This window comes from Dendropsophus ebraccatus, chromosome 3, assembly GCF_027789765.1.
Source record: "Dendropsophus ebraccatus isolate aDenEbr1 chromosome 3, aDenEbr1.pat, whole genome shotgun sequence".
NCBI lineage: Eukaryota > Metazoa > Chordata > Amphibia > Anura > Hylidae > Dendropsophus > Dendropsophus ebraccatus.
The window spans coordinates 25347070-25360045 of NC_091456.1; the positions used below are offsets into that span (position 1 = coordinate 25347070).

The 12976-nt window shown below is 43.8% G+C and overlaps 2 protein-coding genes and 1 long non-coding RNA gene across 3 annotated transcripts in view; 1 reads left to right on the forward strand and 2 right to left on the reverse strand.

Moving 5' to 3' along the window:
- PIK3IP1 (phosphoinositide-3-kinase interacting protein 1) lies at positions 1–4574 on the forward strand. The gene is made up of 4 exons (XM_069961244.1): positions 1–320; positions 3110–3301; positions 3498–3576; positions 3678–4574. Exons 1-4 carry the CDS (start codon positions 257–259, stop codon positions 3880–3882), a joined length of 540 nt encoding a protein of 179 aa, XP_069817345.1. The 5' UTR covers positions 1–256; the 3' UTR covers positions 3883–4574.
- Positions 4480–5990, reverse strand: LOC138785358 (uncharacterized). The gene is made up of 2 exons (XR_011362097.1): positions 4817–5990; positions 4480–4688 (listed from the first exon to the last, which is right to left on the reverse strand). It is a non-coding gene; the product is annotated as an uncharacterized lncRNA (long non-coding RNA).
- Positions 5991–9734: 3744 nt separating this feature from the next.
- LIMK2 (LIM domain kinase 2) overlaps positions 9735–12976 on the reverse strand; it is a 32460-nt gene continuing 29218 nt past the window's right edge. The window contains exons 15-16 of the mRNA XM_069964070.1: positions 10534–10691; positions 9735–10415 (exon numbers count right to left, since the gene is read on the reverse strand). Of these exons, the coding sequence (XP_069820171.1) occupies positions 10250–10415; positions 10534–10691 (324 nt within the window). The 3' untranslated portion in view covers positions 9735–10249. The remainder of the gene's footprint in view (positions 10416–10533; positions 10692–12976) is intronic.

A 12976-nucleotide genomic window follows, 5' to 3' on the forward strand; every position in this document is an offset into this window, starting at 1 on the left:
GCCGGCAGTGAGATAACGGCTGCTGCTGTATATATATATACACACACGTTATTACGGTAGAGCAGGTCTATACATGGCGGCTACATGCTACACATGTGTCCAGTGCCCCCTCGTCCCCTCCCCCGCCTGCAGTGCAGACGTTTCCGGCTCCCGGTGCCTCCCCGTGATGATGTGAGGAGGAGGAGGAGCAGCGACTGCTGAGAAAAACAACTCAGAACAACAGCACACACAGTGCAGAGGCTGACAGAGCGGAGACATGATGCTGCTGCCCGGGCTCCTCGTCCTGCTGCTGGGCTGCCAGCTGGTCTGCGGGACACCAGGTACATGGCCCCCTGTCACCATGCTCTATGCATGCACATAGCCGGGGCTGGGGGTGAGTGGCCGCTTCCGCTGCACTGCAGCCCACGACATGGCAGAGAGGCGCTGACAGGCGGTGCCTGGGGGAGCGCCGGGCACTGCAGGGGCACCCCACTTCTGCGCACCCCCTTTAACCCTCTCTCCCCTGCATGGCTACCTGGTCACATGACCTTGTTTTTCTGTAAGATTTGGTAGGTGGGGAGACACCAGGCCCCGCCCCTGTCCGGGCTGGCGCAGGGATTGGGGCTGCTTGTCGCTCAGATGCTGCTGTACTTTCTATTGGTGGACGAGAAGTTGTTTCCAGCTTTATAAACAAAGAGACTTGGTGTCACATTGTCCTCAGCATTTACCTGGGTGTGTAACCTGATCCCTCACCATCAGTGTCTGTGACTGGAGAGAATCAGGGGGGCTGATCTGTGACTGGAGAGAATCAGGGGGGCTGGTCTGTGACTGGAGAGAATCAGGGGGGCTGGTCTGTGACTGGAGAGAATCAGGGGGGCTGACCTGTGACTGGAGAGAATCAGGGGGGCTGATCTGTGACTGGAGAGAATCAGGGGGGCTGATCTGTGACTGGAGAGAATCAGGGGGGCTGGTCTGTGACTGGAGAGAATCAGGGGGGCTGGTCTGTGACTGGAGAGAATCAGGGGGGCTGACTCTCTAATCTGTCTGTTTCTAGAGAGAATCTCTGATCTACCTTTTACTAGAGAGAATCAGGACTGATGCCCTCTAGTCTGTCTTTTACTGGAGAGAATCAGAAGGCTGACTCTCTGATCTACCTTTGTTACTGGAGAGAACCAGACGGCCGACACTCTAATCTAAGGCGGTTATAAAAGATAACCAGGGATGACTCTCTAACCTGTGTCTGTTACCGGAGAGAATCAATGGGCTGACTCTCTGTTCTAAGGCTGTTATAGGAGAGAACCAGGGCTTTTTCTCTAATTTGTGTCTGTTACTGGAGAAAATCCGAGGACTGACTCTCTGATTAACCTCTGTTACTAGAAAGAATCAAAGGGCTCACTCTGTCATCTATGTCTGTTACTGGAGAGAATCAGAGGGCTGACTGTCTGATCTACTGCCGTTAATGGAAAGATCCGAGCTTCAACCAGCAGGGTTCAGGTGTCAGTCTGTATTCTGACTATAGGATACCACACACACACTCTTATCTGTCCCCGCTTAGAGTACTAACAGAACTTGCATAAAAATCCACAATTCAGCACTAGGTCCCCCAGTTGTGTCCTGTAACCTCCTGACTTTGGATATGCAGACTGGCTTGCAACATGGTATAAATTATTAGAATAGTCTGTATCATTTCTTTCTTTTATTGAGGGAAGAGCCGGGTGTTTGGTTTTCACAGCATTGAGATTGAATTGTGACCGCATAAGTGATAACCCAGCCAGAGGCTGCTCTTACAATGTGCAGCCAGAACCAGGTGTGGATCATAGTGGACTGGATATTATAAGGATGTGTTCACATTCATGTTTTTTTTTATTGAAGTCAAAGCCAGAAACAGTTAGTCTACATGTGGCCGTTTTACGGTCGTCTTTTTGGACAGCTGTCATTTCAAAGTGAAACTATATCCGTAATTTGTATAATACGGCCATTTTTCAATTTTTAAATTACGGCCGTCCAAAATGACACAGCCTATAAATGGAAAACAGATCATACATCTCACACTGTCGCTTCACCTCTTTTTAAATCCATTACTTGCTTTGTTTTCTTTAATTGCAATTAAAAACCTTACGGTGTGAACATAGACAACATATGTTACTGGGAAATTCCGAGGCTGCTTTGTTCCATTTTGTTCACTTAATTCGAGACTAGTTTATTATGTGGATTCTGCAATTTTGTCTAAATTTACTATTTTGTCATGTGATCTGCCTTACCAGGCTTCATCACATGTTGTTTTGTCATAAACGATCTGATTAAGCCTGGTAATGCTTTCCATGCCTAGCTAGTGTACTGAACCTAACGCTCTGGAGATCACTTACTTGAGATCCATTTCCCTAAGTGCATTTAAAGGGGTTTTCCAGGCATTCTCTAATGGCCAATCTCCAGGATAATCTCTGCCGCTAGGCAGTAACTGAGCCAGCTGCTTCCAGCCCTGTCCACCACTCCTCTGGCCTCAGCTGATCAGCAGGGGTGGCACGCTGCCAGTCAGCAATAAATGACCTAGCCTGAGGTCAGGGCCATCGGTAAAACTTATGACATCTGAACTTTTAACGCCACCTTTTGTATGGATTGGTTAGCAGTTTTCAGCAGCCGTAGGGCTGGGTTCACACTGAACTTTCGCAGTCCATTTTTAACGCAAAAAAAAAAAAAATGAAACTCCAGATGTATTCACGTGCATCCATTTTTCCATTGACTTACATTATAAAGAAAAAAGGATAAAAAATCTAAACGTATCCCTTTTGTAGCGTACACAAAAATGTGGTCGACCAAGTATTTGTGTATGCTAAAAAAACTGAGTTTTGATCTTTTTTTTTTTTTTTTTTTTATTTATATTATAATAGAAGTCAATGGAAAAAAACGATGCACATGAATAAATCAGTTTTTTGCATTAGACAGGTTAAAAAAAATTTGAAAAACGCAGTGTGAACCAAGCCCTAATAATTCATACTGTTCCCTGTTTTAGCCGCTCTTGCAGCATTTTGTTATGCAGATGGATTCATGCATATTGATGATGGTGTCATTTTACCTTGTGTCTCATTGGAAGGTCACTCACGGTAAACCGTATCTCTCTTTTGCTTGGCAGCTCCTACAGATAATCAGGATAAACCAGAACAAACTGCAACTCTGCAGCCTTCACAGATGCCAGAGGAATCAACAACTCTTGAGCAAGACAGTTTCCAGGCTCCGGAGCGAGTCAATGTGGCCCAACCTGTAATCAGCATCAGCGAGAGAGTCCAGGTCAAACCCCGGGAGAAGAAGGATCTGGGCACATTAGGTGAGGGAACAATGCATTGGGGATGGGGAAACTTCTGCCCTCCAGCTGTTGCAAAACTACAATTCCCACCATGCCTGGGCAGCCAAAGCTAAGCTTTGGCTGCCCAGGCATGATGGGAATTGTAGTTTTGCAACAGCTGAAGGTAGACTGCAGCATAATACGTGTTGCTGACCTGATCTCTCAATTGATGTTACAGGTTACGTCTTGGGAATTCTAATGGTTGTCATCATCATAGCCATTGGCAGCGGCATTATTGTTGGATACGTATACAAAAGGTTGGTATCTTTTCCCTCCATGTCTTTCTGACCCACCCATCTTGGTCACTTTTGCTTCTGAAACATGACGCCCATTCTTCTAACTTATCGTTTTCTTACAGGGGCAGAGATCTAAAGCAAAAGCACGACCAGGAGATTGAAGACAGGCGGCTTCAGAGGATAAATCTTCCATTATCCGCCTTCTCGAACCCTACCTGTGACCTCATAGATGAGAACACCATCGTGGTGTCAGCCAGTCACACTCCCAATACTGTTCAGGAAGGTACCGTCCCCCTCATGGATAGTGCGGGAACCCCCGGAGCATGAAGAGATGATGGGGGTCATAGTGATATTGGATGTTGACTCAATAATGGCAGTGTCAAGGGTGTCATACATGTCATCACGCCACGGCACTGGCCCAGCGGACTGTGGCAGGAGAATTGTATTCATAAACCACTGTTTCCTCTTCGGAGGAAAAGGGACCTGGAATCGCACCTGTTGTTATAACAACTGCAGATGAATATGGTTAACCCTTTGTTTCCCGAAGGCCAAGAATTTGGCAGTGTTACCATTTTGTCAGGAGTTAGTGGGGGTTGTTTGTACAATTCTACTGTATCGATACGGCTGCCTGTAGCAGCTTTTCTTTCATTTTTATGCATTTAAGTCTCATAGACTCCAAAGAAAAGGAAATCCAGGGAGATGAAACTATCATAAACTATGAAAGCTGACGACAAATCTGCACATTAGAAAGCGCTCGCGCCAGACCATCATCCATCGATGCCAAGCTCTGGCTGGTAACTCTTTCAGCACCAGTTTCTTCCAGTAGAGTTACCATATAGTGCTTGCTTATTGTTTGCCATGAAGATTCTTTCTATAAAAATGTGCTGCTGAGGTATTTCAAAGGACAGAAACGGATGTACAAACTCTTAAGAAATTTGTTTATTATTTTTTTTTTTTTTGTACATAAGTGTTTTTGTTTCTTTTAAATAAAAAAAAATTCAGGCAGTGCCTGGCCATCACATCGGTCTAATGTAAATCCAGTGGAGACATCTCATGAACAGAACAGTAATGATTATTCCCAGCTTCTGTAATATAACATACCGACCTATTGCCTTGGAGCAGAAAATCGGAACCTTGGCTCTCCAGCTGTTGCAAAACTACAACTCCCACCATGCCTTGGACAGCTAAAGCTTTGGCTGTCCAGGCATGATGGGAGTTGTAGTCTTGCAACAGCTGGAGAGCCAAGGTTCTCTATGTCTGCCTTGGAGGTTGCACACAGTGACAAAATCTTACCATCCACTCTATTAACATATATAGTGATTGTTGATCCGAATTTACAGTAATAACTATGTGAAGCACCTTATTATCTGTGCAATCTGCTCATCAGCCCATCTACGTGGGTGCTTGGAAAAGCTGGATTTAGTCCTGGAAAATTGGGAGAATTTTCCCAGGACTGGATGCAGTTTTTCCCATCACCCGGGAAGGAGCGGCACTGAGTTATAAGGCAGCTGGCTGATGAGCGGATGGCAGAGATATGGCATAGTTATTACTGTAAATTCACTCATCTCTAATCCTGACCTAAGATGCGCTAGGTTGTCCCACAATGAAGGTTTAACAGGATAGGCAATAAATGTGATTGCAGAAGCCCTGACTATTATTAGAAAGGGGGGAGCCTGAGGTCAGCGCTACAAAAACATGGCCACTTTTCTCCCTCTCTTGTCTCCAGGTCTGGTTTGGTTTGCAGTTAAGCTCCATTTACTTCAACGGAACGGAGTTCCAAACCCCACCCAATCTGGAGACGAGAGGGAAAAAAAGTGGCCATGTTTTTGTAGCACTGGATAACCCCTTTAGGAGTAGTGGTCAAGGATATAAGCGCTTGGCTGTTTCCATCAGCCCCATGGATACTTAAAGGGGTTACCCAGTGTTATAAAAACATGGCCACTTTTGACCCACTCTTGTCTCCAGTTCAGGTGTGGTTTGCAATTGAAGGGGTTATCCAGCACTACAAAAACAAGGCCACTTTCCTCCAGAGACAGCACCACTCTTGGCTCCAGTTTGGGTGATGCTTTGTAACTCAGTTTCATTGAAGTGAATGGAGCTTAATTGCAAACCACATCTGAACTGGAGATGAGTCATGTTGTCTCTGGAAGAACATGGCCATGTTTTTGTAGTTCTGGATAACACCTTCAAGCTCCATTAATTTCAATGGAACTGAGTTTCAAACCCCACCTTAACTGGAGACAAGAGTGGTGCAAGAGTAGCCATGTTTTTGTAGCTCTGGATAACCCCTTGAACGGGGCAGGAGTGTATGTAACTGACCACCATTCCATTCAAACTTCTCATGCTTGTGTTGAGGTCCCTAGTGATCAGCCTTTTATCACCTACCCTATGGATATATGATATGATTTTGTGATACTCTTCAATGGCCCCCCCCCCCCCCCCCCGTAGTGTCTGGGCTGTGTCTTACTACTATGTCCTAGATATTTAAGAGGGTACACCCGAACATGAGGACTAAATCTAGCCATACATTTCAGATAGCAGTCAGCTAATTGTCACCCTTTCCCTATACACTGGCATGTTTGACCAATGTGCATGTGTTTCAAATGGGGAGAAAACCAGTACCAGACACCCCTGTTAGTGGCTTATCTCCCTGAGAACAAAATGATTGGGCTTGTTGAAGTCCAACATGTCTGCCCCTTCTCTGCCCCAACATCTGTAGTCAGGAGACCCTAATACACACACATGTTCGTGCGATTGGTCCCAAAACCAGTGTAAGGTCAGTGTTCCAGGCAGATTTAGTGTGAGTATCTTACAACTAATCTGACTACTCTCCTATAAATCATGATACACACCTTGTTGGGGGTACTTAGTCATTGATCCTGTTTATCAAGCTCTTACTAGAACTGGTTACTAGAGATGAGCACAACTCGAGCATGCATCCATGTTTTAGTGGACTCCCTAGGGCTACATCCAACTTCTCTAGTAGAGATGAGCGAACCGGGTTTGAGTCCAACCGAACCTGAACGTTCGGTATTTGATTAGCGGTGGCTGCTGAACTTGGATAAAGCTGTAAGGTTGTCTAGAAAACACGGATACAGCCAATGACTGTATCCATGATTTCCACATAGCCTTAGGGCTTTATCCAACTTCAGCAGCCACCGCTAATAAAATGCCGAAAGTTCGGGTTCGGATCGACTCCAGCATGCTCCAGGTTCACTCATCTCTATTCTCTAGCCATTGGTATTCAAATGCTGAGCGATCCGACTCAAGCGTGCTCGAGTCGTGCTCATCTACTGATTTTGCCATGAGAAGGAGCCTCAAAACCAATATAAACTTCACTATTAGAGTATGTGCACACTAAGGAATTGAAGAGGAAAATTTTCCGCTTGAAACTCCTCGGTAAGAGCGCGTTCAGACTACAGAATCCGCACTGAGAAGCCCCCGCAGATTTCGCCGCTCACATTTTGCCATCCGCCCAAAGAATTAACATGCAATTTATTTGGGCGGACGGCGGAATCCGCCACACCATAGAATGGATTCTATGGGACGGGCGGAGATGCGAACGGGGTCAACGGTGGAATCCGCAGAGTCTCCTCGTGGATTCCGTAGTCTGAATGCGTCCTTATTCAGCTCTGGCAGAATTTGAGCCCCATTGACTTATAGGATTCCTCTAGAGCAGGGATGGGGAACCTTCGGCTCTCTAGCTGTTGCAAAACTACAATTCCCATCATGCCTGGACAGCCAAAGCTTTAGCTTTGGCTGTCCAGACATGATGGGAATTATAGTTTTGCAACAGCTGGAGGGCCGAAGGTTCCCCATCCCTGCTCTAGAGTAATCCGACCAAATAATTGACATGTCCGCGGCAGAACAACAGAGCGGAAATCCCAATGAACACAATGCGATATTGCTCTATTCATATATTACAGGAGGAAATTAAAAGCGGATTTTTCAAATTTCTTGCCTATTCCTCAGTGTGCACATACCCTAAGCTCACAAAGGGGTGGCACTGCTATAAAAGAATGACCTACAGCTGCAATGAAACTACAACTCCCAGCATGCCATAATGGCTGCAGGCTTCTGCACTAACTACAAACCAAATCCCATTGGTTTTACAAATATATTCAACTCCAAGCATGAAACGCAAGATCCGTCTCTCAACTTACTGATGGATAATGCTAAATTTGCAGGAGGAAAACTACCATTTACAGACTGCAGCAGCCATGTACCCCATCTACTACCCTATCACCACATGTATATCACAGTAGTACTGTATTCTAACCCTTAGTCTAACTCTATGACCAGTTGCCGATGAATGTTGGAAGCAAGTGGGAAATCAAGCACAGGTTTGGCAAGAAACAAATGAATTCCAGTGGTGCTCGGGAAGCACCATACACAGGTTATAACAATAATAAAAAGAGGAATTATACAGTCTACATTTCTTTAAAAAAAAAAAAAAACAAAACAATAAAAAATATATAAAATTGAATTTCCAGTTTGTATGTAAAAGTGCAGCAATTACACCAAGTGCTATGTAAAAAATAAAAAAAAGAAGTGGTTTTCAATCTTTTTAGCTTGCAGAATCACATGAACATATTTTGGTTCCATAAATATGTAACAATCTTCCGGCTACTATTACGTCGCTGCAGTAAGGGGGAAATCTGTTCAAGTTTTTTATTTTATAGGTAAGAATGTAGAAGTGGTAAGGACATCTATCCCCCTGAGATATGCTTACGACAGCATCGTGCATTTAGGATTTTCACAGATTCATGTAGTACTGAGCCATAATACTGGTGCACAGTTCATTTTCTCTTGTTTTCTAAATAAATCTGTGGCCAGAAAAAAAAACATGGCATCCCCCATTGCATGCCATGTTACAGAGCAATTTATTCTTCCCTACAAGTAATTCATCCAGGGAAGAATTCAGTGTCTCACAGAGGCACCATACAGTGGTACATATGGACTCTCTATGCCGCCACTAAGGATCCATGCACATAGCAGCGCTGTGTGCATGAAGCCTAAATGTCTTTAAAGGGGTATTCTCATCTGAGGAAGTTATCCCCTATACATAGGATAGGGGATAACAAGCTGTTTTCTGGGGGGGGGGGGGGTCTGACTGCTGGGACCCCACTTAGATACAAAGAACAGGGACACAATCGATCCTCAGTGAATGGAGCACAACTGTGCAGCCATCGCTCCATTCTCTGCAGGGGGCGTTTGTGTTTCCGGGATTGTGGGTGGTCTGTACAGTGAGACCCCAGCAATCAGCTTGTTACAGGATTGGGGATAACCCCTTAAAAGGGGTTTTCCAGGCAAATGTCAAAGTCAATCTCCTGCTTCACTTTGCAATATTACATCCCCCTTGTTTCACCATCTGGTCCTGGCTGCGCTCCTGTTCAACTCTATGACCATTGGACAGTATGAGCGCTTGCACACTACTGGAGTCAAGCGTGCAAGGGCTCCGTGTGATTTCCGTAGTGTGCAACGGCCCTATAGGAGCAGAAGATCTTATAGCAGGAGTAGCGGGAAAGCGAGGGGGGTAAGTATGCACTTATTTACTAAAACAGCAGGAGGCATTGAATGAACTTTTACATTTGCCCATAGTACCCCTTTAAAAAGGGTATTCCTATCTTAAAGGGGAAGTCCAGGCAAAATAATTTTAAGATATGTTATTGCCCAACAAAAGTTATAAAAATTACTAATAGACACTTATTATAGGAAACGCACCTATAGTGCATTTTCTCTGCACTTACTACAGCATGGTGTGTTCATGACATCACCAACAGCCATGCTGTAGTAAGCGCAGAGGAAATGCACTGTAGGTGCGTTTCCCATAATAAGTGTCTATTAGTAATTTTTATAACTTTTGTTGGGCAATAACATATCTTAAAATTATTTAGACCGGACTTCCCCTTTAAGGCTGGGTTCACACTATGTATATTTCAGGCAGTATTTGGTCCTCATGTCAGGTCCTCATAGCAACCAAAACCAGGAGTGGATTGAAAACCCAGAAAGGATCTGTTCACACAATGTTGAAATTGAGTGGATGGCCGCCATATAACGGTAAATAACTTCCATTATTTCAATATAACAGCCGTTGTTTTAAAATAACAGCACATATTTGCCATTAAATGACGGCCATCCACTCAATTACAACATTATGTGAACATAGCCTTTCTGTGTTTTTAATCCACTCCTGGTTTTGGTTGCTATACAGCCTCAAACATACAGCCTCAAATATACGTAGTGTGAACCCAGCCTAAGTATGTATGGTATATACGCAGGATATACTATTAATGCCTCATAGGTGCTGATTCCAAAGGTAGCTGATGACCACCAATTTCTGTCTGCCACACTCTTCATACAGCTAAATGGAGAGGTAGTCAAGCTTGCAGGTTGGCCTATATATGTAAGCCTATTGGAGTTATAGAAGGAGCTATCTGACTATATGAGGAGTATAGGCATTCAGGCATTTGCTATACCACAACTGTTCAGGATAGGAATACCACTTTAAGGATTGCAGAAATGTGCACATAGCTTTGGACCCTATAGTTCAAACTCATGACCTGTCTAATAATTAACTTATCAACAAATAAAAAAAAATATCTAACACCAATACAAAAAAGAGAAGGTAAGATTTTCACATGTAAGAAAAGGGTGGATAAAAACATTGCTTCCATAAAGTGATCTTCTGAGATCATTGGCTTATGCTATCCACTGGAGATGGCGGCTCTCGTGTCAAACCATACTGAAACCTTAGATTGTGCTCCATGACCTCTAGTTCAGAGGGTAAAGGGATCGCCAGCTCCCCCAAGAACAGAGATATTGCTGTAAGTGTATCATGTAGACATGGAAAATCTGGCCTGTAGAACAAACAAGGAACAAGGTTATAGATGGCAAACCAAGGCAATAAAAACATTCTAATGCTTGTGGAAGTGGAATGGTATGACAACTGAAGAGGGTAGGAAAGGGATCCATTACCTTAAGTCAGGCTCAAGTTGACAACAGGATGTTGCAAGAGGAAAAAATCCTGAGGGACAATCCTCCGAAACAAATTTCTCCCAAAAAAGGCGGACATTGAGGCCGTAGTCAATGGTGCGCGGTAGGCAATCTGGATCAGCATACACTTGCCCAATAATCTGGAAAACAAAAAGTTTGATCTGATGTTCCTTCCTGTTCATGGGAGGTTTAACTCCAGACACATATGGAATAAGAGTGTGAAGACATAAGGCCCTATTATACTAAATGATTATCGGCCTTACTGACTGTTCAGTATAGTAGCGCATGTTGAAAAGCAATGAACAGCAGACTGTTGATCTTTCAGCATGTTGAAAAACAATTATATCAGTGACGGTCTGCTGCTCCTTGCTCTGTGAAACAGGAGCTGGGGCAGCCGCTCACTTCAATGGGCAGCCCGAACGATCCAACGATCATTTGGGCAGCCCCTCACACTTGCTGTCTGTGCATGTAATAGTACAGGCGGCGAGCGATGAGCTGACAGCTTGGCTCTCGCTTCTCCCAGGAAATCGTGCCATGTAATATGACTTTTAAGCCAATTTCACATGGACGCAATGTGGCAGGCTTAGAAAAATATGGCGGCTGTCTTCCAGAAACAACATTACTCTTGTCCTCAGTTTGGGTTTGTTGCTCAGCTCTATTGAAGTGAATTGAGCTTAAAGAGGCACAATCGCAATCATTTGTTTTAAAAAAATCAACAGGGGTAGAGATCACAAGCAGTTTTGCGATATACTCTTTTTATTATTATTATTATTTTTTAAAGTTTTCTGTGTTTAAATCAATGTTATACCTATGGCCAAACTGTGCTCCATGCCCTTTCCATACTTTTCTTTGTTCAAAAAGAAGAGACCAAACACAGGAAGTCCCTGTCCTTTGGGCGATCACAAAAGGAAAGACACCTGTTCATCCTGCAGGTTGTATATCAACTGAGAGCAATTACCTGGGGCTAGTTATTTGATTTACTTTCACTAATTATAGCTCTGCAGCTTACCAGGAGACAATGCTCTTTGTTATGTAACAATTCAGCCAGTATAATGTCACTGTGTGGTTACAGAGGTTTTGGTGCTGTGTTACAGAGAGCTGACCATACAATGTGAGCACCCCCATGATTCTCAGCTACTGAATATGAGTGTGTAGCAGTGAAGACTTGTCCCGCTCCGTGCACGTTTAGAAATGGCTGTCAATCAATAGCAAGCCATGTCTGCAGAATGTGAATTCCTGTGTTTGGTCTTTTTTTTAACAAAGAAAAGACCAAATATCTGCAAGGACAAAGCAATAAACTGTAGACAAAAAGGGAGACATCTAGTGGCCATATGTATAATGTTGATTTAAACATAGAAAACTTAAAAAAAAAGAGTAAATTGCAAAAATGCTTGCAATCACAACCCCTATTGATTTGTTAAAAAAAAATAAATGATATCGATAGTTAAAATCAATTAATAGCATTACAAAGCTTCAGTGTAGGCCTGGCTTTGTAGTTTAACTGTGTTACTGCATCATTTCACTGTGTTACTGCATCATTTCACTGTGTTACTGCATCATTTCAGAGCAATACTACAATGAAAACACCAATGTGTGTGAACGCAGCCTCAAAAGTCATCAATAACATCAGTGAGTGTGGGGGGGGGGGTCCTTTTACACTGCTCGACATGGGGCTGTGCACTAACTAACTATCAGCACTAACTGACCTTCAGAAGGCATGATGAGTCAAGCTGCCGGGCCACACAAACGATCCCTGCATCGTTCGTGCGGACACTAAAATACATTGCTGTTGGCCGCACGTCTCCAGTTTTCACAGGGAGATGTGCCGCTGACAGCAATATATTTGAGCCCGGCCACAAAGATGCGATCAGTCGAGGGTTGGGCGCTTTCACACTCCTCGGCTGATCGGCGACCCTTTTACAATATAATAAACCTGTAATATATGTTAACAGAAATAATGCTTTTTCTAATGCCATTTTTTTCTCTGTTACTAGGGGTGGTATTACACGGAACGATTATCGTTCGAAAAATCGTTCGGATTTTAATGATAATCGTTTAGTGTAATAGCAGACAACGATTAAATGACCAACGAGAAATCGTTGGTCGTTTAATAGAAGTTGGACCTATTTTTTATTGTTGATCGTTCATAAATAATAAGACGACGTCTGGAAGTTCGCAGTAGCAGCGAACGCAGTGTCGACGACAGGACAAATGCAATAACGATCATGTTCCGTGTAATTGGGTGAACGATTTCAGGTCGTTCGCCATATCGGTCATTTAAGTTCGTTTATCGTTAATCGTCAAAAAATCACTTCGTGTAATAGGACCCTAAGTCACGACTCCAGGGTATTTGCTGTGGGCAGAAAGATGCTGACCTCTTTGGAATTTCATGCATGTCATGTGACACCACTGAATTCTAATCTTC